This window comes from Drosophila teissieri, chromosome 2L, assembly GCF_016746235.2.
Source record: "Drosophila teissieri strain GT53w chromosome 2L, Prin_Dtei_1.1, whole genome shotgun sequence".
Lineage (NCBI taxonomy): Eukaryota > Metazoa > Arthropoda > Insecta > Diptera > Drosophilidae > Drosophila > Drosophila teissieri.
The window spans coordinates 20,484,628-20,506,937 of NC_053029.1; the positions used below are offsets into that span (position 1 = coordinate 20,484,628).

The 22,310-nt window shown below is 43.6% G+C and overlaps 11 protein-coding genes across 14 annotated transcripts; 5 read left to right on the forward strand and 6 right to left on the reverse strand.

Moving 5' to 3' along the window:
* The first annotated feature begins 8 nt into the window (after positions 1–8).
* Positions 9–1,008, forward strand: LOC122618908 (probable U2 small nuclear ribonucleoprotein A'). Its single transcript, XM_043795506.1, has one exon. The coding sequence runs from the start codon at positions 125–127 to the stop codon at positions 920–922; it is 798 nt and encodes a 265-aa protein (XP_043651441.1). The 5' UTR covers positions 9–124; the 3' UTR covers positions 923–1,008.
* Positions 996–1,898, reverse strand: LOC122618919 (respirasome Complex Assembly Factor 1). The gene is made up of 3 exons (XM_043795516.1): positions 1,683–1,898; positions 1,526–1,629; positions 996–1,457 (listed from the first exon to the last, which is right to left on the reverse strand). Exons 1-3 carry the CDS (start codon positions 1,788–1,790, stop codon positions 1,262–1,264), a joined length of 408 nt encoding a protein of 135 aa, XP_043651451.1. The 5' UTR covers positions 1,791–1,898; the 3' UTR covers positions 996–1,261.
* Positions 1,899–1,929: 31 nt separating this feature from the next.
* LOC122618929 (39S ribosomal protein L52, mitochondrial) lies at positions 1,930–2,624 on the forward strand. The gene is made up of 3 exons (XM_043795525.1): positions 1,930–2,086; positions 2,147–2,295; positions 2,360–2,624. Exons 1-3 carry the CDS (start codon positions 2,038–2,040, stop codon positions 2,540–2,542), a joined length of 381 nt encoding a protein of 126 aa, XP_043651460.1. The 5' UTR covers positions 1,930–2,037; the 3' UTR covers positions 2,543–2,624.
* Positions 2,625–5,155: 2,531 nt separating this feature from the next.
* On the forward strand, positions 5,156–5,905 carry LOC122626455. The gene is made up of 2 exons (XM_043806728.1): positions 5,156–5,280; positions 5,346–5,905. The coding sequence occupies exons 1-2, from the start codon at positions 5,269–5,271 to the stop codon at positions 5,724–5,726; spliced, it is 393 nt and encodes a 130-aa protein (XP_043662663.1). The 5' UTR covers positions 5,156–5,268; the 3' UTR covers positions 5,727–5,905.
* Positions 5,906–7,204: 1,299 nt separating this feature from the next.
* On the forward strand, positions 7,205–8,968 carry LOC122612968 (dynactin subunit 4). Its single transcript, XM_043786901.1, has one exon. It carries the CDS (start codon positions 7,270–7,272, stop codon positions 8,812–8,814), a length of 1,545 nt encoding a protein of 514 aa, XP_043642836.1. The 5' UTR covers positions 7,205–7,269; the 3' UTR covers positions 8,815–8,968.
* Positions 8,927–10,390, reverse strand: LOC122612978 (retinol dehydrogenase 13). The gene is made up of 5 exons (XM_043786914.1): positions 10,203–10,390; positions 9,812–10,075; positions 9,590–9,746; positions 9,274–9,533; positions 8,927–9,212 (listed from the first exon to the last, which is right to left on the reverse strand). The coding sequence occupies exons 1-5, from the start codon at positions 10,280–10,282 to the stop codon at positions 8,966–8,968; spliced, it is 1,008 nt and encodes a 335-aa protein (XP_043642849.1). The 5' UTR covers positions 10,283–10,390; the 3' UTR covers positions 8,927–8,965.
* Positions 10,391–13,282: 2,892 nt separating this feature from the next.
* LOC122612195 (retinol dehydrogenase 13) lies at positions 13,283–14,406 on the reverse strand. The gene is given in 5 exon segments (XM_043785642.1): positions 13,283–13,550; positions 13,610–13,869; positions 13,926–14,082; positions 14,144–14,339; positions 14,342–14,406. Coding segments are annotated over 5 exon segments (900 nt in total). The 5' UTR covers positions 14,400–14,406; the 3' UTR covers positions 13,283–13,321.
* Positions 14,407–14,939: 533 nt separating this feature from the next.
* On the forward strand, positions 14,940–18,651 carry LOC122612184 (uncharacterized protein CG1339). Its single transcript, XM_043785630.1, has 3 exons — positions 14,940–15,000; positions 17,209–18,415; positions 18,469–18,651. Exons 2-3 carry the CDS (start codon positions 17,336–17,338, stop codon positions 18,649–18,651), a joined length of 1,263 nt encoding a protein of 420 aa, XP_043641565.1. The 5' UTR covers positions 14,940–15,000; positions 17,209–17,335.
* On the reverse strand, positions 14,982–16,573 carry LOC122612204 (retinol dehydrogenase 12). The gene is made up of 4 exons (XM_043785654.1): positions 16,470–16,573; positions 16,157–16,420; positions 15,679–16,095; positions 14,982–15,620 (listed from the first exon to the last, which is right to left on the reverse strand). Exons 1-4 carry the CDS (start codon positions 16,547–16,549, stop codon positions 15,404–15,406), a joined length of 978 nt encoding a protein of 325 aa, XP_043641589.1. The 5' UTR covers positions 16,550–16,573; the 3' UTR covers positions 14,982–15,403.
* Positions 18,652–18,843: 192 nt separating the features above from the next.
* LOC122612604 (retinol dehydrogenase 12) lies at positions 18,844–20,447 on the reverse strand. 2 transcript variants are annotated; one of them, XM_043786340.1, is made up of 4 exons: positions 20,309–20,447; positions 19,932–20,195; positions 19,457–19,873; positions 18,844–19,389 (listed from the first exon to the last, which is right to left on the reverse strand). In XM_043786340.1, the coding sequence occupies exons 1-4, from the start codon at positions 20,392–20,394 to the stop codon at positions 19,173–19,175; spliced, it is 984 nt and encodes a 327-aa protein (XP_043642275.1). In that variant the 5' UTR covers positions 20,395–20,447; the 3' UTR covers positions 18,844–19,172. The 2 variants fall into 2 exon arrangements, with proteins under 2 accessions (XP_043642275.1, XP_043642282.1); XM_043786347.1 differs by having other exon boundaries at positions 19,210–19,389; positions 19,450–19,873.
* A 192-nt stretch (positions 20,448–20,639) lies between these two features.
* LOC122612593 (retinol dehydrogenase 12) lies at positions 20,640–22,263 on the reverse strand. Of its 3 annotated transcripts, XM_043786311.1 has the most exons (7): positions 22,103–22,263; positions 21,872–22,037; positions 21,717–21,814; positions 21,508–21,664; positions 21,193–21,452; positions 20,909–21,136; positions 20,640–20,840 (listed from the first exon to the last, which is right to left on the reverse strand). In XM_043786311.1, the coding sequence occupies exons 1-7, from the start codon at positions 22,186–22,188 to the stop codon at positions 20,789–20,791; spliced, it is 1,047 nt and encodes a 348-aa protein (XP_043642246.1). In that variant the 5' UTR covers positions 22,189–22,263; the 3' UTR covers positions 20,640–20,788. The 3 variants fall into 3 exon arrangements, with proteins under 3 accessions (XP_043642246.1, XP_043642261.1, XP_043642252.1); XM_043786317.1 differs by having other exon boundaries at positions 20,826–21,136; XM_043786326.1 differs by lacking the exons at positions 21,872–22,037; positions 22,103–22,263 and having other exon boundaries at positions 21,508–21,657; positions 21,717–21,803.
* Positions 22,264–22,310: the final 47 nt, after the last annotated feature.

Genomic DNA, 22,310 nt, shown 5'->3' on the forward strand with positions numbered 1-22,310 from the left:
CGAAAAAGTGTTCATCTCCAACTCGCGTCGGCAGCGAATTGTTTTTCTGCATTTCGGAAAATAAACGTTAAAATAATATAAAAACCGGATCCAGACCAATCGTTAGCACACTGCGATTGCCAAGATGGTGAAACTAACGCCGGAGCTGATAAATCAGTCGATGCAATACATAAACCCATGCCGGGAGCGCGAGCTGGATTTGCGCGGCTACAAGATTCCACAGATCGAGAACCTGGGCGCCACTCTGGACCAGTTCGACACCATCGATCTGTCCGACAACGATTTGCGCAAGCTGGACAACCTGCCGCATCTCCCGCGCCTTAAGTGCCTACTGCTGAACAACAACCGCATCCTGCGCATCAGCGAGGGACTTGAGGAGGCGGTGCCCAACCTGGGCTCCATCATTCTTACCGGGAACAACCTGCAGGAGCTGAGCGACTTAGAGCCCCTAGCCGGATTCACTAAGCTGGACACCATCTGCCTGCTCATCAACCCGGTATCCACGAAGCCCAACTACCGCGAGTACATGGCCTACAAGTTCCCGCAGCTGCGTCTGCTCGACTTCAGAAAGATCAAGCAGAAGGACCGCCAGGCGGCGCAAGAGTTCTTTCGCACCAAGCAGGGCAAGGACATGCTTAAGGAGATCAGTCGTAAGTCCAAGATGAGCTCCGCAGCCAACATAGCTGCAGAGGCGGGGAATGGCAAGGGAAGGGGAGCGGAAGGCGGACGACTGGCCAATCCGGAGGATATGCAGCGCATCCGCGAGGCCATCAAGCGGGCCAGCTCGCTGGCAGAGGTGGAGCGTCTATCGCAGATCCTGCAAAGTGGTCAGCTGCCGGATAAGTTTCAGCACGAGAAGGAGGCGGTGGCGCAAAACGGGGCGGGGCACAACGGTTCGGGGGCCGTGGCCATGGATTACTAGGATTAGAATCCCCCGATTAACTGTCAGCTACCTTATAACCGTAGACCAATATTTTGTAATAAAAAGCCAAAAGTTGATTCATTGCATTCTGCATTTCGAAAACTCAAATACACATGGAAACTTCTGTTCTCAACTAGGATCGCAGGCCGAAAGATCTTTCACGGAAAGATTGGGACAATCGGCCACATCAGAAATGCATTTACATGAACGTAATTGGCTAAAAGTTTAACAATCTACAGCAAGTACAAAGGGGACAAAACGAGAGGAGCTGCTGTGTTATGTGGAGAGCGGCGTGGTGCGGACCTGGCTCCTGTAATCTGGTATTGCTTGGGAGTGTTGTTAAGATCCTTTCGCCGCCATTATGGCATCGTAGTGCAGGCCCGTATAGAAGATTATCCACGTCACCAGGAATCCGGCAAACGACGTCATGAAACCTTCCTTGATCAGCTCCCAAACTCCTCCGTAGGCGTCCTCGTCCACGTTTTGAAAGTTGATGGCGTACAGGTAGACGATCCCGCAGCTGATGCCGGCGAATCTGGGGGCACATTGGATGGATCAAGTGGAGTGACTCCGGCTATTTATAGGTTATAGGTGGCTACTCACAGTACAAGTCCAAGAAAGCCCTTTAGCGGAACAATGCCCCAGATGACGCCCAGAAAGATGCCGAACACCTGACGAGACCAGTAAATAACGTCTAGGAACTCCTCCTGCGGGAGAATTGGATTAGCATGCAAGATTTAGCGCCGGGAACTTTGCTCACCTTGTCCTCCCACTCCGATTTTGTGATGGCGCGCGCGCAAATTTCCCGCAGTGTGGAGGTTTTGGCCGAGTGGCCGTTGCGCTCGATGGTACTCGTTTTCGTGGCCATAACTTAATTCAGATCTGACCCAAATCTCTTTAAATTATTTTGTTAATTAATTTTTTCACTATCAAATGACTAACGCGTTTTGGCGTAATGAAAACCCCAAGCGCCAGCGTTTTCGATAACAAAATACTGAGCCTATACCACTTTAGTGTTGTTAGGCTTATTTATTTAATGGTGACAACCCTGCAACCAGCTGATTGATTATGTGAATTACGTATTTTCATAAGTACTGGTTGGTGTTCGATAAATAATGCTGAAAATAACAAAGATCTGGTTGGCCCCCTTCGCCACAACTACAGGTAAGCAATACCCTTTGTTACAAGCCCTTTATAATTCATAAGCTGTTTGTACTTACACAGCGCAACGAAGCATTGCTCTTACGGCCACCCGTGCCATAGATCAGAAATGGCGTGCATCCAAAGGATTGCCGGAAAACCCAAATGCCTTTGGCCCACTCACCAATATGCCCGACTACACTTACTTAGATGGCAGGCCCACCCCGCTGGGTGTAAGTAATTCCCCGAAACGCCTCAAACATCAGCCTAATCATTAATTGTTTTCCCATTTTTTAGGCCAACCAGAAAAGACGCTTGCTTAAGCAGCAGGAGATAGCGACCAGGATCGTGGAGCTAAGTGGAGAGCTTGAGTTTGCCAAGCAGCGACATGAACGCCTTAAGGAGAAGGCCGAGTCCGAGAAACAGCGCCTCATCCGAAGCAAACTGAAGCCGAAGGGCCATTTGCTGCTCAAGAAATAGCGCCCTAATCTTAGCCAGTATAAGCTATCATAAGTCACTTAGTGAATTGAGACGAAATTATACGATGGTCTTTTTATGTGGACACATGTTTGCCCAAAACACGTTTCAAAAACGTTCCCAAACAGCAAGCGTGGCGCAGTCGATGGTTCATTAGACGCGCCGATAATGAGCTTTTAATTGCAGCTGTGCGACACGCCTGCCGCATCTTAATTGTGTTAAAAGGCCAGTGACGCACTCGCCGGAGTAGCGTGTCCTGGCATTTAGGCGAGATGAAAGCGCTGCCCGCTTTTCCGAGCGCTCCAAGAGCAGCTCTTCAGGAGGGAGTGAGCTGCCATTCACACATTAGCTGCTAATAAGAGGCTTACGCTCGCGCATTCGAGTATCTCTTCAAACTATTACTGTCAACAAGGAAGTCGCCGGCTCTCTTATTGTTTATTGGTATGGGGTTGCCCAAGGCCAGTTACAAGCAGAATCTCTTCCGGCCTGCGCAATTTGCTCCAGACCGCGGTGGAGCAGCCTGGAGAGATTAACAAATTGATCGTGTTGGCGAATCCAACCAAGCATGACAAATATTATCCCTACTGTTTGCCTTTCTCGGTAAATATGTACCATTGTTTAACAGCCAAATATTTGCACACCTTGCCAGTCCGGCTCCCTTGTTTCTCCAAGTGTTTGACTTTTCGGTTAGGATATCAAGAATTTTGCACGGCCAGCAATGTTTGTTTACGATTTGGTTGATCTGCTGCCCATAAAGCCCATCATAAAACCCACAGGAACGTGCTCCACTTTGGTATGATTTTTACAGAGCCCGTTGAACCTATTTAATAGCAATAACTGTATGATATCATTCTGGATTTATATTATTACTGAAAGCATTCGACTTGGCTGCTCTCACACTTCCCGAAAAACAGAAACAAATCAGAAGATCCACTGATCCCCTAGGTGGCAGACATAAAATTTCCATAGCCCTTTGTTAATAGTAACTCGCACCAGGGTAAAATCGGTAAAAGTGAATTAAATAAGCGGACAATGTGCCACTGTAAATACACAAATATTGCAGGGTGCAAATTTAGCTGTTTACGTTCGCACATTCGGCTAACAAAGAAATCAAGTCGAAGGAAATTTTCTAAGCAGCTGAGTCTCCACTTGGAGACGACATGATGTGCAGAAGTTGGTCGCACTTCTTGCGGAAATTAGCCGAGGCGTATGAAATTTTGCACCGTCTTTCACGTTTCCGGTGCGACTAAAATAACCAGGCCTCCTCCGGAGCTTTCAATCAATCAAGCAGAAGTCACTGCGCTTGTCTCCGATGCAACCAATCGTGCGTATACGTAATGCGATCTAAATTCAACTGGATGTTTATGTTTCCTTTATCGCGGGCAAATCTCACACCTTTCTGTTGTTGTTGACGACGGTTCGGGTGTGCAAAAATATTTACCCCCATTGGGAGGCATGAAAAACCGCGAAGTTGTGGAAAACAACTGAATTTTGTTATTGCCCCGCGGCAGCCAGCAATTTATATTTATATAATTGTATAAATTTATAAAATTAGCGGGTTTATATTTACAGCCGAATCTTTTCGAAACAGTCGGCGATAATGAAGCGCAAATTAGTCTGGGTCGCAACTTATGTTCATTCCTCAATTTCGTCTAACTATGGGTTACAGATGACTATCTGGCTTCTGATTCATCACTTCTTCGAATGCAGGCCTCGAAAACGGAAGTCATGCCCCTTTTTGAAGTCTGTTTCATACTCAAAGCGCATTCCGCTGTCGTGTGGAGTTTGTTTGTTAGATGCTTTGCTTTACTTCTAGAAAATCGCGGTGTTTAGCACTTCCTGAGTCAGCCGGCCACATTTTCACGACAAATTGATTAGGCGCCGCATGAGCCACTGCGGTTAGATATTTATAAAGGCTGATCCGTATTTTTAGACGCCGGCCCATTTGCGTGTCTATGCTGATTTATGATAAAATAATAAAATCACCGAGTTTCGTTACAACGATATTCGAGGTCTGGATTTAGATTTAGCGTGTGACCACACAAAAATTACCACCCGGCGACCACAGCGCCTGGTACACATATTACTCATACGCTCAGTGCGCCGCGAACCTTTCAAGCCGCAAGCCGAGTGCCAAAAGCTAAAGCCCTAATTACTTTCGTCCGATCGCACACCGACGTCAGAGCGCTCAGCATCAAAATCTAGATTATTCAATTTAATTGATCCAAATCGAAACCAAATAGTCGCAGACAATGGCAGAATTCCGGGGGACCGTATCTTTCCGCATTGTAAAAACTTTTCCGAACCAAACTGGATCCCCGCTAAGCGAAACAGTGCACCCGGCAATTAGAGCCTTTGTCTTTGGCCAATCCCATGGAGATGAGACCGGGTTCAAGTCACAGACACCGCGCATGCTCAAAACAAAACCCAAGCCGTCAACCAAAGAGAGTTTGGCTACATTCGCAAACGCAAAAATATCGCTGCGTTTCCTTCGGACTTGCGTCACAGCCGGAGCATCGGCTCGGCCCGAAAACAAATTTTCACATTTGGGTGCGAATGTGTTGGCCGGTGCGTATATAAGGAAAGGGTTCTTCACACCAAAGCATACAGAACTCGCCAGACGTTCAAAGCATTCGGAGCAGCCAGAAAGAAATCAAAGGATAATCCACAACAGCCCAACCAGGATTTACCAAATCATAACTAGTTTAAACCGAACCAATCCCAGCACAATGGATCTTAAGGTAAGCATCATTAAGCACGGTCCCAATGGGAATTTAGCTCACCCATCCCTCCATCTTCTCCTCAGCAATTGTACTCGTGGATCTGCCTGCTGATCAGCATCATCATCTGCAAAGTGGCAGAGGCCAAGCCCACCTACTACGACGTGGATAGCTACGAGAACTACGACACCGATCGCTATGACAGCTACGGGGGCTCCTCGTACGCCCTGACCTATGGGAAACCGCTCACAGACAACCGCCTGAAGAAGCTGAGTGCGGGCTACTACTACGTGGACGATGGGTACATCGCCCCGGTGGCCTCCAATGCCGGCTACACTCGCCGCGAGGGCGCCTCCCCCTCCGATAGTGACTCCTTGCCCCACAATGTCAAGTTCACTCCCATCGTGCGCGTCCGCCAGACCAAGACCAAGCGCAAGAAGCTTTTCGTGCCCAACTTCTTCGGCTAGAGGGGCTTTTACTTGTTCTCCTCCTGCCGGGATTGAGACTACAGACTGAGGATGATAGCATAGGCTTTAGCATTAGCATTAGTCGCGTGGCTCCCACACCAAAAAGTACCTTATACCTACATGTACGTTTACCTATTTTATACTTGGTCACATGTTTGGCCAAATTATATTTATATACGCAAAGCTCCTAAATAAAAATATTGAAATGTTGAAAACATATATTCTCTGAATATATACTTCTGCGGTTGCCAACTAACTACCTTTCAAAACGAATATGAGCCGTGAAATGAAAATTACATTTTATTTTTAGAACACATCACGACACACAAGTCGAGACTTAAAATTTCTTCAAAATATAAAGTTTTATTAGTCCGCCAACAAGCGTACCCACTTTTGTATGAAAAGACTCGTAAAGAATTTTATGAACCGTAAAGTGTATATACTATATCTAGTTTGGCAAATTGGTGCTAATTGGCCCCTTAGGAGATTTCATTAACTCAAAATAACATTGTTGCTATGACGATGACGTATAATAAACTTTTTCTGATGATGTGATCGTTCAAAATAAAAAATATGTAAACCGAAAATATATTTGTTCCCCTTGGGAATTCGAATTGTGTCGTTGAATAACAAATTGTGCAATAAATTGTAAAAGAATTCAAATTTGTTAATTATTTAGCACATATCTAGCCCTAAAATCTAAATTATACTTAACTCAATAAAAAATGAATATTGAGAGAAATTATATTAAATTAAATTAAATTATATATTTTGACAAAGCACAATTTAAGATGCAGGTAAAAGAAAGCGTTTCCGACCCTATAAAGTGTATTTAATATTGTTCAGGATACCCGCAGCGCAGGTTTGTTGCCATGCCCAGTGTAACGTTCACAACCCACTCCACGCCCACAATTTTGGAATTTATATTTGATTTTTTCCCACAATCGTCGAGATCCTACAAATTGGAAAAATCTATACATTATTTTCATATTATTATTTTTGTTACCGTTTGCACTTCCACTTGCTGAGTAACGAGTATCTGATAGTCGGGGAACCCGAATAAAGCGTTCGGTCTTGTTTTTACTTACATAGATGATACACTTATAATAAACATAAATATGTAAAATATTTAGTCTCTATTGCCTCCAAAATCGGAATTTTTTAGATCAAAGCGGCGAAAATCCAATTACTTTTAAACACATAAAATGCCCCTTGAAAGTTTCCCCGCAGTGCAAAGAATATTGTTTTTTATTTCCTATGAAAAACAATCCCGAAAACATATTTAAATCCTACCGTTGATCTTTAAACGGCTTTGTGTTTGACTTGTTAACGATTAATAGTTAAACCATTCCCTCCAGGAATCTTGGCGGTATAACGTCAAAAAATTACCGACAATCAATCAGTGCTGCAAAGCATGGTACATTAATCGATAACTACATTGCGAGTCATCGATCTATCGATATAACAGCTGTCGTCATTTCTGAAAGAAGAAGAGAGATTAGCAAATTTACAAAGAAACCAGGAGAAAACCAGCGTCGCCAAGATGAGCTTCATGCAACCGAGTCCCGTTAAGTACGCGTGCTCCTGCGGCATACTAAACCCGATCAACAAACTCTTCTTCTGCCGCCACTGCCCCAAACTGCGTTGTGGCTTCTGCGTGACGCATGAGATCGAGTCGCACTTCTGCTCCAACTGCCTGGAAAACATTCCATCCACAGAGGCGCGCCACAAAAAGAACTGCTGTGCGAACTGCTTTGACTGTCCTTGCTGCCAGCACACCCTATCCGCCAGAGCCTCCACTGTTCCGGTGGTGCGCAAGTCGGAGGAGGCAAGGGAACCAAAGGATGGGGACTCCAAGGGCGACGCCACGCCCCCAGTCGCGGCGAACAGCAAGCCCTCTGCGGTGCCCACCACTAAGAAGATGTACTATCTGTCGTGCTTGTCCTGCCGATGGACAACGCGAGATGTGGGTATTCCCGATCAAGGCGTGGCCACAGGCACCTGGCCGGATAACGAGTGCTTGTACCAGGCGCGATTCAATGCTCTGGTCGAGTACTTCCAGGCGGTGGTGCTGCAGGAGAAGCAGGAGAAACTGGAGTTCATGCGGCGCAAGGCGCCGAAGCAGCACAAGTTTCCCAGCTTGACGGATCGCACTGGTCTAACCGTATCACTTATTCGACGCCAGATCGGCTGGAACGACAAGGCTCCCAAGGCCAAAGCCGTAATAACGCCGGTGGAGGCCACGGCGGAGGTGGAGGGTCTACCGGCGAACATATTCACGGAACCATTGAACTTGCGGAATGTCACAACCATCACCCAGCGACATAGTCAGCCGGCGGAGCAGCCCACGGCCGTTGTAAGCCTTTATCCGCAGCGCAGGTCGCTGTGGATCAAGCGGTCGCTACGTTGTCGCCAGTGCGAGCACAATTTAATTAAACCGGAGTACCATCCCACGTCCATAAAGTACCGCATCCAGCTCTTTGCCAGCTACCATGTACCTGAAGTGGTTATGGTACGCTGCGAGCAGCCACTAGTTGCAGGAAAAAGCAACGCCATTTTGCTGAAGCTCACAAATCCAACTATGTACGATATGACAATTCGACTGCTGACTACATCTCCTCCTGAGGATCCGCAGCTGTTAACGGAGGCCATTCGTGTTGTCAATGAGGAATCAATTACTTCTTCCCCACTTCTAAAAACAGTGGGCATCACCTTGTCGCGTCAAAACTCGACACGGGAGGTAAAAAGAGCCGTGATAGACGTATCAAATGCCGAGATTGTCCCGTTGGAAAGCGATTTCGTTCTGAGCCAGCGCGATGACTCCAAGGAGTTCGACGAGGACGTGCAGCTGCCCACCGAGGAGCCCAAGTTTATTGTCTGGCGAAAGGGCAATAAGGTGCTTTTGCGGCTTCAGTTTACCCCGGCAGAGAAGCTGACCGGATCAACAGACGTCGTTCTGGGCTTCTACATGCAGTACACATACGTTAACACCGTAAACAATACGCCAGAGAAGAGAGAGCCCACAACCCATGCTCTCCACTCCAGAGTGTTTATTACAGCTGGGGCAACTGAGCAGAAAGCCAACTGAATTGGAAACTAATTAGCCAACAGGCATACTAATCGTCTTTTGAGAATCATAAAATATGCTTTATGAAAGCTAGAAAAATATGTATTTATTTATTAATCCATTCGTAAAACAGCAGCTAGTATTACAGTATAATAAACGGCTTGTTCTTACACTACTCGGACTTCTTTACTTCTTTAGCTTCTGGCTTATCTAAGCCGGTCCATTTCTCACTCTCGGTCCACAGGAACTTTCCAAGCTTATCGTCCAAGGCACCAGGAGCCACAGGCTTTGGCTTGCAGTCGCTGAAGTACAGGCCGGAGATGTCCTTCAGTTCCGGATCCAGAGCAGCATAGATCGAGGTTTGTGCTCCACTTTGCGGTGTCTTTAAAAGCGGCCAAATCATAGGCTTCAAAACGAACCTAAAGGTTGGAAAAGATATTACTAAGAGGGTCCTAGTACAGTTAACTTAACTTTACTTACTTCGCAAGGTTTGTCTGAAAGAACGCCCAGTTCCGGCCCAGCTCAGTATCTACCACACCAGGGTGAAGTGCATTTACTGTGACGCCGCTACCCTCCAAACGCTTGGCCAATTCCCGGGTGAACAGGACGTTGGCCAGCTTGCTCTGGCTATAGGCTAAGCCCTCATCATACGACTTCTCGCTGTTCAGGTCAGCCACGTTAATAGAGCCACGTGTATGTGCCAGACTGGAAACTACGACAATGCGACTGGGAGTGGAGTCCTGAAATTTTGTAAGACCATTATCTTACGCACTTGAATTGTATATAGCACAATTACCTTCAGCACGTTGAGCAACAAGTTAGTTAGCAAAAAGTGGCCAATGTGGTTTACTCCCAATTGCAGTTCGTAGCCATCCTTAGTCAAGGTCTTGGGACAGCGCATCACGCCGGCATTGTTGATCAGGACATGGAGCTTTGGTTGCTCCTTCTTAAAGCTTATTTATAGAAGTAGTTCTTAAATTGTACAAAGTTAAGGGAAGTTTACTGACGCGAATCTTACCCATCTACAAATTTGCGAATGGAGTCTTGGGAACTCAAGTCCAGCTCTCTAGAGAATATATTCTGATTATTTGTCTCCTTGATGATGTCCTTGCGCGCCTTTTCACATCGGTTCATATCCCTGCAGGCCATGTACACAGTTCCCCCACGTCTGGCGATCTCCAGAGCCGTCTCCTTGCCAATTCCAGTGTTGGCACCGGTGACAATAAATACCTTTCCGGTCTCATCGGTGTCCTTCGTAAACTTTCCACCTTGCATGTACTCTCTGAAATTATCAACAGGAATTACCTGAAAAGCTGTTATCTATTACCCGGTATTCATAGTTGCCAGTCATGAACCCGTAGTCACAATGGTACATTTTACAATTACATGAACAAATTCACGCAACTCACTTCAAGAAGTATATGCCCACGCCGATAATAGCTGGCAACACAATTAATGGGCTTAATAAACAATCTATGAGAATGCACATTTTGAATAACTTTGTACTATTTTTTGTTTTTAGGGTGTTGTCAGATCTTGGTTCAATCGTTGAATGTGTATGGTACGAACAGCACAGCTGTTAAAATACTACTGAGCAGCGCTAGCTCAACACAAATATATTATATCGCAAATTCGCAGTGAGAACCTGACGAAAACGAGAAAGTGAACGGCGATGGTCAAGAGAATAGCAATCATTTTTTGAGTTATAATAAATAAAAATAAAAGCTATTCCATTGATTGATTATTTTATACCCACTACGTGTAGAATAAATGGGTATACTAGATTCGCTGAACAGTATGTAACATACAGCTGCAGTCAAAATAATAGTAGTGCTCACAGAGGTTTTCAAACAATCCAAAAAAACACCTTTCAAAACGTGTTCAGAAAATTTTTTTTAATTTTCAATGAAAGTTAACTCATAGTAGGTGATAATAATGAAAATTGACTTTGAAAAATGCATAAGACTTTTCAGAAAGAAATGAAAATGTTAAAATGGACCTAAATTTGATATTTGATCGGTCAAAATAATAGTAGTGCATTTTTTCAAACAGCATCACAGCCAAATAAAACATTTTAAGTTTAAATGATAAAAACTATGTAATAGCCCTATATTTAATGTTTATTTTAGTATTTTGTTGAATAGCCTTTGTTGGCTATAACAGACGCACAGCGCTTATGCCTGGAATCAACTAAATTCTGGCATCTTTGCACAGGAACAGAGTCCCATGACCTTTGTACAGCTTTCCAGAGTTTAAAGCTATTACTCGGTTTTATTTCTGAGATTGCTCTCTTAACGTCACACCACAAATTCTCACTTGGATTGAGATCGGGTGACTCTGCGGGCCACTGTATGACTTCGACTTGATGGGCTGCGAACCACTCTTTGGCGAGTTTACTTGTATATATTGGATCAATGTCCTGTTGAAAAGTCCAAACAAGTGGCATGTCCTCGAAGGCATATAGGAGCATCATCTCGTTTAAAATTTTTACATATAAATAACGATCCATGATGTATTTTACCCAATACACTGGCCCAACTCCATAATACGAAAAACTCGCCCAAATCATAATCGCTGAACCACCGTGCTTAACCGTTTTTAATGTATATTTCGGGAAAAAGCCAGATAAGGGTGGTCGTCTAACAAACTCCCGAGAGCCATGGCCTCCAAACAAAACTATCTTGGACTCATCCGACCACAAAATATTCCTCCACTTCTCCAAAGGCCAATTCAAGTGCTTTCTTGCAAACTTCAAACGGAATGTTGCATAACTTGCTGCATGTTTTTTTGTTAGTAACGGCACTTTTCGTGGACTTCTTGAAATGAGGTTTTCATCTCCGAGACATCTTATTGTTTCCAAACTAAAATTAATTTTACAAGATTTTTTTTAGGGCTGCAGTGGACTCAAAAGGATTGCTTCTTGCCTGTCTTGTTAAGCGATCTACTGACCTTTTGGTCAATAACTTGAACCGACCACGAGTTTCATTTGTTGGTTCATATTTAATTGCATTTCTAATCATTGTAGAAGAGCATCCGATAATATTTTGCACCCTGACATAAGTCTTTCCAGAAAAAATCAGTTTTTTAATGAGTTACCGGCTCTCGGCATTACAGTGTTTGCCACGCCCCATATATTCTGTACCTAATTTCAAAGAAGAGTCTAAAAATGATAGAAACTGTTAAAAAACACGCAAGAGTATTGTAAAATACCACAAACCTGGCTAAAAAGCGATTAAATTTAATTATTCTTGTCAATTTAGCTGGCACTACTATTATTTTGACTGGGTCAAACAAGTGCATCCTTGCAATTAAAGCCGAAAAAGAATGTAAAACGAAGAGAGAACCGAAAATAACTTTACGTTCTTAGAGAGCAAAGAATTAACGTCACTTGTGTGAAAAAATTATTTGAATATGTGAAGGCATAGAGGAAATAATGAGAAATAACGTGTTGCTTCACCGGCACTACTATTATTTTGACCGCAACTGTACATCATAAATATATATACATATATATTAATTTTCCATATTTAAGGTTTGCAAGAACATAAGAATAATTTTCATAATTAGTTATTAAGTGACTGGTGTGATGAACTACAAATAAATCCGTCAAATAAAAATTATAAAGTTATATTTTTTATTGAAATGAACACCTAAATACTTTATTATATATTATATATTCAACAAAGAAAAATGGATTATTTTTTTCTATTAATTTTTTATCAGCCATTTTTATTTTCGAGTAATTCAATTTGGGTATTAAATACAAATTTATTTTTACCTAACACGAAATATAGAATTGAAGAGATGTTAATATCAAATCACAAAATTATAGATTAGTTAAAGCTTTTTATGAGCACTTCTTTATATACCCGTTGCTCGTAGAGTAAAAGGGTATACAAGATTCGTTGAAAAGTATGTAACATGCAGAAGGGAGCGGTTCCGCCCATATAAAGTATATAAATTATTGATCAGGATCAGTAGCCGAGTCGATCTGGCCATGTCCGTCTGTCCGCCTGTCTGTCCGTCCGTATGAACGTCGAGATCTCAGGAACTTTAAAAGCTACAAAGCGTGAGATTAAGCATGTAGATTCCAGAGACAGAGACGCAGCGCAAGATTGTTGACCCATGTTGCCCCGCCCACTCTAACGCCCACAAACCGCCCAAAACTGCCACGCCCACACTTTAAAAAAATTTTTGGATATTTTTTCATTTTTTTGTTAGTCCTGTAAATTTTGATCGATTTGTCAAAAAACTGTTTGACACCCCCACCCTAACGCCCACAAACCGCCAAAAACTTAAAAATGTTTGTTAATCTTGTCACTTTCCCTCGATTTGCCAAAGATCTTTTTGCTACACCCACGCTAACTAAAAAACTAAAAAAAAATGTCAGTGTTGAAATTTCTCCTTCGCACTTCCACTATCTGAGTAACGGGTACTCGTCGGGGAACTCGATCATAGCGTTCTCTTTTGTTTTTTTTATTATTAAAATAATAAATTATGAAATGGCGAGTAATGTACAAAGGGTTGCTTAATCCACTTTGGCTAAATTCACGCCTGTCCACTTCTCGCTCTCCGCCCAGAGGAACTTTCCAGTCTTGTCGTCCTGTGCAGCTGCAGAAACGTCCTTCGGCTTGCAGTCGCTGAAGTAGAGTCCGGAAACCTCTTTTAGTGCAGGATCCAGGGCTGCGTAAAGAGTGGTCTGTGCTCCGTTGCGAGGGGTTTTGAAGAGGACCCATTGGAGGGGCCTAATCAATAGCCTAAAGGGTACGAATTAATACCAAACTCAAGTAATGCCCACTTGTGTTTTCTATCTTACTGAGCAAGGGGATGTTCCAGGAATTTCCAATTTCTCAACAGCTCCGTATCCACGGCTCCGGGATGTAGGGAGTTGGTTGTGACCCCAGTTCCCTCCAGGCGCTTGGCCAATTCCCGGGTGAACAGGACGTTGGCCAGTTTGCTCTGACTATAGGCACCGATTCTGCTGTACGATTTTTCACTGTTTAGGTCACAAGTGTTGATGGAACCATGGCTGTGCGCCAGGCTTGAGACGTTCACGATTCTACTGGGTCCGGATTTCTAGGGTGGGATTATGGTTAACAAAGCGCTCTAAAAGTCCTAAGTACCGAAAGTACCTTTAATACGTCCAGAAGTAAGTGGGTGAGCAGGAAGTGTCCCATATGGTTGACTCCCAACTGCAGTTCGAAGCCGTCCTTCGTCAGTGTTTTGGGACAGTGCATAACTCCTGCATTGTTGACTAGGACATGGAGCTTATCCTGCTCTTTCTTGAATCTGATAAACGACAGAAATTTATCGCATTTGACGCATTTATCGAGCTGTTATGTGTGCTTACTCAGTAGCGAATTTCCGAATGGACTCCAGCGAACTCAAGTCCAGTTCCCGAGAGAATATGTTCTGGTTATTTGTCTCCTTGACAATATCTAGGCGCGCCTTCTCACACCGCGGTATATCCCTGCAAGCCATGTACACGGTGCCTCCACGCTTGGCAATCTCCAGGACCGTCTCTTTACCAATGCCCGTGTTGGCGCGGGGACAATGAATACCTTGCCCGTTTCATCAGTCTGCTTGGTGAACTGACCGCCCTGCATGTATTTTCTGAAATTTATTGGCGAATATCACACTATTTCAACACAATCCGTAATTCTAGAGCTTATTACTCATACAAAGTAGAACTATTTCATGCTAAATACCTTAGGAAATAGGCAGCCAGTCCAATGATGGACGGCCAAAAAAGAAGGGGGCAGCACAAGCAATCGGTCAGGCAGCCCATTTTGTTTGGATACAGTGTAGATCTCGCCGCAGTTCGTATCACTTGGAGGTTCTTTCACTGAATGTAAGCTCACGCCGGCTGGAGCTGCCTTTTATATGACTGGGCACTATCTGCTCCAAAATACACGACAGCCACAAAACGCTTACTCACGATGAGTATAATTCGAAACTGCGAGAAGAGAACGAAATATCTTGGGGAGAGCTTTTAGCTTTTAGTTTATAAACCTCATAAGTAATTACTGCAAGTCGAGCAAATGCATGAAAATCAAATTAAATATCTGCAAATAACTACCTAAAGACAACTTTTAAAGTCATAATATTAACCTTTATGCCAATATAAGCAAGAAAAACTGAAATAGTCGACTATGAGATACCCGTCACTCAGCTAAACGGAGTCCGAGGATGCAGTGAAAACAAGACGTGTGTATCGAATCTGAAAACTTTATAAATAACCAAAAAACGATGTTTTTTTTTCTATTATTTCCTATGAATTTTTCACCTGCTCTATGGCAGCTAATGTCGTCCGATTTTTATCAAATTAAATCCGATAATCAAAAAAATTGCTTATTCTAGCAACGCCTTCGCAACGGAGCTGCTTTAAAGTGAGCTAAAAGTTATTTGAAATTATATTATCTTGTAATGTCACATGTGCAATTTCTAAAGCAGTCTATTATTGACTCCCTAGACAAATGGATTCAAAGGACCCCTGGACAAATGTGTTTAAAATTTTTAATAATTGTACAAAAGCTGAACTCATTTAGATTAGCCCATTAAATGTACTATATACGATAAAGGGTAATAGTTAAAGGAGTCATAAAGTCAGTCAAATATTTACTCCAGTCCACTTTTCGCTTTCTGCCCATAGAAATTCAGCATCATCATCATATTGGGCGGCCGAGCCCACGTGCTTCGGCTTGCAATCGCTGAAGTATCTTCCAGACACGTTTTCCAAACTGGGATCCAGAGCAGTATACAGGGTCGTCTGTGCGCCATTCCTAGCCGTCTTTATAAAAATCCATATAAAGGGGGCTATAATGCATCTAAAAGTGAGCGAAAAGTTAATAGCTGGGGGGTGAATTATGCAATTAGCTCACTTACTTTCCAAACCTCGATCCCAAAAACGGCGTGTTGCGGAATAGCTCCGTGTTCACTACTCCGGGATGTAGAGCATTTACCGTCACACTAGTTCCCCCCAGTCGTTTGGCCAACTCCCTCGTGAAGAGGATGTTGGCCAATTTGCTCTGACAATAGGCCATCTTTCTATCGTAAGACTTTTCGCTGTTCAGATCGTCACGCTTAATCCTTCCGAACCGGTGGGCTATGCTAGATAGGACCACAACGCGACTGGGGGCGGAACTCTTTAGGAGGTCGAGGAGCAGAAGCGTGAGTAGGAAGTGGCCCATGTGATTAACTCCGATTTGCATTTCAAAGCCGTCCTCCGTTAGCATTTTGGGGCAGTCCATGATGCCGGCGTTGTTGATAAGAATATGGAGCTTGTTTTGATCTCGCTTAAAGCTAAACGTATTCAATTTAGTACCTTTAAGATATCTATAAACGTTAAAAGCGAAATGCTTACCCAGAAGCGAAGTTCCTAATAGACTTCATAGAACACAAGTCCAATTCGCAGGCAAAGATGTTCTGATTGTTGGTCGCTTCGATGATCTCTCGACGAGCATTCTCGCACTTTTTCATGTCCCGACAAGCCATGTATACGGTGGCTCCCCTGCGAGCCAGCTCTAGAACGGTCTCCTTCCCAATCCCCTGGTTGCAGCCGGTTACAATCGCCACTCTGCCGGTCTCATCAGTTTTCGTTGTGAACTGACCTCCCTGCATATATTGTCTGGAGATCTGAGGTTACAGGGCTATCTCCGAAAGGCAGGAAAACTCACCGGAGAAGATATATTCCAATGGCCGAAAGAGCTGACCCATATGCCAGCGGGCTAAAGAGGTAATCCGTAGGTGAACTCATCCCTCCGATCTGGATGCTACCAGCTTCAAGTGGCGAATGAAAAGATCAGGCAAACTTACACATTTTTTTATACGAGCAATATCAAAATCTTGGAATGTGCATACTTGAAACATTAACGTGAACCGGTATAAAACATTGTTTTAAGTATAAGGTTGGAGGGTTTACGATTGGCGACTCGCCAAGAGAACTGAACGCTTCCGTAAGTTTTTATCGCCTGGCCAAAGTTTGATATGTAGAGTATATAAAGTCATAATAACCATCAATCAAAGGGTGTTGTAGAAATGGCTAGTGCAAATGCTAACACAATAGGTGTCTAACTAGAATGAATTTCAGACCTAAGCTTTCAGATCGTCTTGAATGTGATAAGAAAGCGTTTAATGAATATACACAATTTAAGGTACAGTTTTTACGCATATCGATTTATAAAAATTTATAAATTTAATTTTAAATATAACGACTAACTTTTGCGATGGCCAGGGGAAGTAGTAAGTCTTCAATTTTATGCCCTTGCATAATTTAAATGATGGTTTCTCTCTAAACCGCTTCGTTTCTGTAAATATGAATAATAATATGGGTGCGGTGTATTTTTGGATTAAGCAATACTTAATTAATATCGTGTAATATATTCATTATTTTCGGTCTGTATCCTTCCTTTTTAGGGTTTTTCTTGACTTTTTACTTTATTTTGGTCATTTTCGTTAATGCGAATAATACTAACACCTGAATTCGATTCGATTAACGAACTGGCCGTAACCCAATGAGTTTTACTCACACTCACCCGGAGCCATGTTGCGCGCGACCTATTTCCGCCGGCATCAAAGGAAGCCCAACCAAGTTCTCCATCGTTGGTTTTTCAAGAGCTGTGTCTGGACCCTTTACGCAATCGCCTGCGGATTCCACTTCTTTAAGCTGCACTACAATGAGCGCACTAATCAAGTGGAGGAGACCCAGTATCATCGAATATGGTCCAAGATCGTGGTTGCCCTCAAGGTGATATTGCTGGCAAGCCCCTATCTACACTACTTCGTGCTCGGACTGTTCATATATATCCACAGTACACTGGTGCAGAATAGCAACGCCCAAAGCCTCCTGATTAGTGTTATGGTGCTCGGAATCGTGGTAGGCGTCCTTCGGCGTCTACTAATCTTTCTGCACCTGAAAAGAGATCGCAGGTTTGTGAAGCATATTGTCAACGAGATCCTGCAAATCACCAGGGCGCTCGAGCAAAAGTTCGGTATGCAATTTAAGTGCGACGTCATATTGCTAGTGGTATACTTGGTTAAGCTTTGGATACTCATCGTCCTGCTGGATTCCTTATGGAACAAGCCCTACTTCCTCTCGTCCATCTTTCTATACTGGGTGCTGTTGGAGTACTGCTTTGCAGGGTACTTCGTTTACCAACTGATCCTGCTCAGCTGGTACCACACCATTATCTTGTTCCTCCAGCACTTTATCGAGGACCATGAGAATCGGGCGGACATTGAGGGTCGCTACAATCGCCGCTTGATCCTGCTTTTCGAGCTGCATCTGCGCATCAACAATCTGCATAAATACGTTAGGGACAACGTCTCCTGGCTCTCGACCTCTGTTTACCTAATGATCTTCACCTGCATCTATAACGCCGAAATGCTCATTGAATGCAGTCTGTTCGCAGGAGACGAGCTGGAGAACAAGATCTACATCATTTCGGATGATTGCTTGGGACCCGTCTGCACTCCGATACTATATGTGCTAATCCTGGGCATGTGCACCGATCGATTTCGCGAAGCAGAAGTACAGCTACAACAATTGTTTGTAATAGTTCAAGGCTTGTTTATGAGAAAAGGAAAGTCACTCCTTCTAATCACAATGGTTCTTGACAACGAGGTGAGATCTGGTTCCAGCTGCCCGATTTCTTAATTCGAATAACATTTCCGCAGCACACCTCCTTAATAATTCACCAGAAGTTGAAGCCGCTCCAAAACAAGATCATTTTGGACATCACTTGTGACAGGGAGTTCGTCTTGGATTACATTGTTACGGTGATCTTTACAGCATTATCGCTTGTGCAGTACACCATATCAACTGGCGGATATATAAGCGAGTGTGTGACCCATAAATAGCTACTCATGCGTACATATACATACTCAACCATACATATTTGGGCGAAGAGAAAATTAATATTCCTAGTCATAGCCGTGTAGGTAAAGCACTAGATCTTATAGGTAGCCAATCCTGGACAAATCAAAAAACAGGGTTTTGTTTGAAATCAATACCCAATAAAAAACCATTCAAAAGAAGTATACTCGAAATCATAAATAACTAAATGGTTAATATATTATCGCATTAAAAGTGGTTGAACTGTTTTTATACAGAATTATGGAATTATTTACTGTTCAGTAGTAGTAAACTTATGTTTTCATCGATTGATTTGAATATGACACTTGTGGCCGTCTAACATAAATAAGTATTACCTACATTAACATCAATCAGGTACACGATACCTCGTATATCCTATACTAGTAATTTTAAATCCAGTATACCCTATTATTCTAAGTGTGCGTTGTGCAGAAACCATGGCTGTTGTGATATAAAAGTGGTTTTAATTGCGACTAGCGAAATCACAATACTAGGAGTGATGTAGTTACAGCGCAATTGCCGACCACTTTTCAGACTGCGCCCACAACCACTCGGCCATCTGGTCGTCGAGGGCAGCGGGAGCTACAGGAGCCAGAGTGCAGTCGCTGAAGTATTGACCCGATACTTTTTCGAGATCAGGATCCAAGGCAGCATACAATGTGGTCTGGGCCCCGTTCTTAGGTGACTTCATTACGGACCAAAGAAGCGGCCTTAGCATTGTTCTAAAAAGACCAAAAATTATCAATTGAATAAAAATTGTATTGAAAGAGGACACACTCTACCACATACTGAGCAAACTTTGTTTGGAAAAATATCATGTTTCTGGCTATCTCCGTGTCTGCTATTCCAGGATTAAGGGCGTTGACCGTGACACGCGTTCCCTCCAGCCGCTTGGCCAATTCACGGGTGAATAGTATGTTGGCCAGCTTACTTTGACAGTAGGCCACTCCCTCGTCGTAAGAATCAGAGCTGTTGATGTCATCTACTTTAATATGACCCCGTCCGTGGGCCCTGCTGGCGACTACCACCACCCGACTAGGAGCTGACCTCTTTAGCACATCGAGCAATAGGTTGGTTAGCAGGAAGTGACCGATGTGGTTTACTCCGAGGTGCATTTCGAATCCCTCTTTCGTCAATCTATGCGGTTCCCAAAACACACCAGCATTGTTGATAAGGATGTGCAGCTCCCTTTGCTCTTTCTTGAAGCTGTATATGAATAAATTATTAGTTCAATGGAAAGGCACTTCGTAATGGTATGACTCACTTTTCTGCAAAATTGCGAATGGAATCCAGGGACGACAAGTCACACACCCGTGAGAAGACGTTGGGGTTTCCGGTCACCTTGACGATTTCCCTTCGAGCTCTTTCCCCCTTTTCTTTATTGCGGCAGGCCATGTAAACGGTGGCTCCTCTCCTAGCCAACTCCAGCACTGTCTCCCTTCCAAGGCCCGCGTTTCCGCCAGTAACGATGGCCACTTTTCCAGTCTCATCGGTATGCTTCCTGAACTTTCCGCCCTGCATATACAGCCTGATGCGGGTTAAAATAATGCAAGTTAATCGGTGATAACTACTTAGTCGTCACTTTTATACGTCGTCGATAACGCTTCTCAGCGTTACATTTTAAATTGGCGCCTCACTTACCTCACACAGAAGGCGATAATGCCGACAATCCCATGGGCCAAGAAAACGGGGGCTATGCTTTGCAGAAACCTTATAACAATTTCCATACTGGCTAAGCGGTCCGCCCCTTTTCGTGGTCTATTTCAAAGTGCCACCGCGGGCGAAATTTGGTGGTTTTTTAAGTGATCGCCGCAGCGATTATCGGACAACAACTGATAAAATTGATAGTGCGGGCTTCTATGAGTGTTCTTTAATCAGGGAACCACTACTCAACACATCAACAATAGCTTATAGCGACAAGAAGCCGAAAACCGTCTTACTGTCCCAAGACCGAAATTTTTTCATACTGCTGAAATGAACCTAAACTTTTGGACCGAAGGCTCACGTTAAAATGTAATGGATATACATATATATTTTAAACAAATGATGTAGAAATTGCCCCTAACCGGTTTCGGGGTACGTAAGTTCGAACGCATACAAGCCTTGAGCTTTCAACTCTTATTAGTTGGCAACGTTAAAATAACTAAGACAAGATAAATGGGAGATTTGTAGACTGTAAGAAACAGAAAATTTATGCGGAGTAACAAAGATACCCTCTAAAACATTTTTCACAATACGAACTATTGTATCTTAATCATTGTTGGCTTCGTCCACTTTTCACTGACTGCCCAGAGCCACTTTGCCGTTTGGGTGTCGGTGGCAGCCGGCGACATTTCCTTGAGCTTACAGTCGCTAAAATATTGTCCTGTCACCTTTTCTAGTTCGGGATCCAGAGCCACATACAACGAGGTCTGAGCACCGTTCCTTGGAGTCTTAACAAAAGGCCAAAATAAAGGCTTAACAAAGAGTCTGGAAAGATAAATATTTCGTAAAAAGTATTTTAATGGAATTATTTCTCTACCAACCCAGCAAAGAAATTATTGAAGAAACCCATGTGCCTGATTATTTCTGTGTCTACAACACCTGGATGCAGGGCATTCGCCGTTACGTTGGTGCCCTCTAATCTTTTGGCCAGCTCTCTTGTAAAGAGTACATTGGCCAATTTGCTCTGGCTATAAGCCTTTCCTTCATCGTAGGATTTGTCGCTATTCAGATCGCCAGTATTAATTTCTCCTCGAGTGTGCGCCAGGCTGGATACATTTACAATCCGACTGGGTGAGGATTTCTAGGAATAAAATTGAAATTAATTCAATTTAAGATCTAGAAAAGCTGTGAGGTACCTTGAGTAGTTCCAACAGCAAATTGGTAAGCAGGAAGTGACCCATGTGATTCACCCCCAGCTGAAGTTCGATGCCATCTGAGGTTAGAGATCTGGGGCAGCGCATTACACCGGCGTTATTGATCAGTACGTGCAGGTGTTCCTGTTCCCTCTTGAAGCTGCGGATATTGAATGCCAATCAAACGCAACTTTGCTCTTAGGTAGACTTACGCAGCCACAAAGTGACGTATGGACTCTTGGGAAGCCAGGTCACATTGCCGGCAGTACACGTATTTGTTCTTCGTTTCCAACACAATTTCCTCGCGAGCCTGTATGCGAGAAGTATTTAGTCGTGTTTTAAGCAATAATCTCAATAAAGTTCGTACCTCTTCACATTTCTTTAGGTTCCGGCATGCCATATAGACGGTGCCACCCCGTTTCGCAATCTCTCTCACCGTTTCCTTGCCGATCCCCGTGTTGGCACCGGTGACAATGAACACCTTGCCGGTTTCGTTCGTTTCTTTGGTGAACTGACCGCCTTGCATAAGGTCCCTGTAAGGCGGTATAAAATGTTTTGTCAAAACTACGGAATCCTGTGTGAGAAGCAGAGCACACACTTGACGAAGAAGGCCAGTCCCGTCGTCGTACCGGTGAGGCTCATCCAGAACACAGTGCGGTTTCTCAAAAACGCAAATAGTGACATTTTAGAAACACAAAAAAATATATAAAATAACTGGTAAGCGAAAACAGCTGTGTTTACTCTGTTAAGGCTAACAGCACTCGTTAAGAGAGTGTTATCGATATTTTTGGTCATCTGTGACGGAG

What these genes read in the sequence shown, in the direction of transcription:
- LOC122618908 (XM_043795506.1), top strand. Translation starts at nt 125, where the DNA reads ATGGTGAAACTAACGCCGGAGCTGATAAATCAGTCGATGCAATACATA.
- LOC122618919 (XM_043795516.1), bottom strand. Translation starts at nt 1,790, where the DNA reads ATGGCCACGAAAACGAGTACCATCGAGCGCAACGGCCACTCGGCCAAA. An exon ending in AATCGGAGTGGGAGGACAAG is followed by an intron (nt 1,630 to 1,682) that starts GTGAGCAAAGTT and finishes ATTCTCCCGCAG; the next exon opens with GAGGAGTTCCTAGACGTTAT. An exon ending in GGCTTTCTTGGACTTGTACT is followed by an intron (nt 1,458 to 1,525) that starts GTGAGTAGCCAC and finishes ATGTGCCCCCAG; the next exon opens with ATTCGCCGGCATCAGCTGCG.
- LOC122618929 (XM_043795525.1), top strand. Translation starts at nt 2,038, where the DNA reads ATGCTGAAAATAACAAAGATCTGGTTGGCCCCCTTCGCCACAACTACA. An exon ending in CCCCTTCGCCACAACTACAG is followed by an intron (nt 2,087 to 2,146) that starts GTAAGCAATACC and finishes GTACTTACACAG; the next exon opens with CGCAACGAAGCATTGCTCTT. An exon ending in GCAGGCCCACCCCGCTGGGT is followed by an intron (nt 2,296 to 2,359) that starts GTAAGTAATTCC and finishes CCCATTTTTTAG; the next exon opens with GCCAACCAGAAAAGACGCTT.
- LOC122612968 (XM_043786901.1), top strand. Translation starts at nt 7,270, where the DNA reads ATGAGCTTCATGCAACCGAGTCCCGTTAAGTACGCGTGCTCCTGCGGC.
- LOC122612978 (XM_043786914.1), bottom strand. Translation starts at nt 10,282, where the DNA reads ATGTGCATTCTCATAGATTGTTTATTAAGCCCATTAATTGTGTTGCCA. An exon ending in TGTTGCTCAACGTGCTGAAG is followed by an intron (nt 9,534 to 9,589) that starts GTAATTGTGCTA and finishes ACAAAATTTCAG; the next exon opens with GACTCCACTCCCAGTCGCAT. An exon ending in TTTCAGACAAACCTTGCGAA is followed by an intron (nt 9,213 to 9,273) that starts GTAAGTAAAGTT and finishes TCCAACCTTTAG; the next exon opens with GTTCGTTTTGAAGCCTATGA.
- LOC122612204 (XM_043785654.1), bottom strand. Translation starts at nt 16,549, where the DNA reads ATGAGTTCACCTACGGATTACCTCTTTAGCCCGCTGGCATATGGGTCA. An exon ending in ATTAGGAACTTCGCTTCTGG is followed by an intron (nt 16,096 to 16,156) that starts GTAAGCATTTCG and finishes GAATACGTTTAG; the next exon opens with CTTTAAGCGAGATCAAAACA. An exon ending in TTGGGATCGAGGTTTGGAAA is followed by an intron (nt 15,621 to 15,678) that starts GTAAGTGAGCTA and finishes GCTCACTTTTAG; the next exon opens with ATGCATTATAGCCCCCTTTA.
- LOC122612184 (XM_043785630.1), top strand. Translation starts at nt 17,336, where the DNA reads ATGTTGCGCGCGACCTATTTCCGCCGGCATCAAAGGAAGCCCAACCAA. An exon ending in CAATGGTTCTTGACAACGAG is followed by an intron (nt 18,416 to 18,468) that starts GTGAGATCTGGT and finishes ACATTTCCGCAG; the next exon opens with CACACCTCCTTAATAATTCA.
- LOC122612604 (XM_043786340.1), bottom strand. Translation starts at nt 20,394, where the DNA reads ATGGAAATTGTTATAAGGTTTCTGCAAAGCATAGCCCCCGTTTTCTTG. An exon ending in ATTCGCAATTTTGCAGAAAA is followed by an intron (nt 19,874 to 19,931) that starts GTGAGTCATACC and finishes ATTCATATACAG; the next exon opens with CTTCAAGAAAGAGCAAAGGG. An exon ending in TTCCAAACAAAGTTTGCTCA is followed by an intron (nt 19,390 to 19,456) that starts GTATGTGGTAGA and finishes TGGTCTTTTTAG; the next exon opens with AACAATGCTAAGGCCGCTTC.
- LOC122612593 (XM_043786311.1), bottom strand. Translation starts at nt 22,188, where the DNA reads ATGTCACTATTTGCGTTTTTGAGAAACCGCACTGTGTTCTGGATGAGC. An exon ending in TGCTGTTGGAACTACTCAAG is followed by an intron (nt 21,453 to 21,507) that starts GTACCTCACAGC and finishes TTTTATTCCTAG; the next exon opens with AAATCCTCACCCAGTCGGAT. An exon ending in ACAATGATTAAGATACAATA is followed by an intron (nt 20,841 to 20,908) that starts GTTCGTATTGTG and finishes TGTTTCTTACAG; the next exon opens with TCTACAAATCTCCCATTTAT.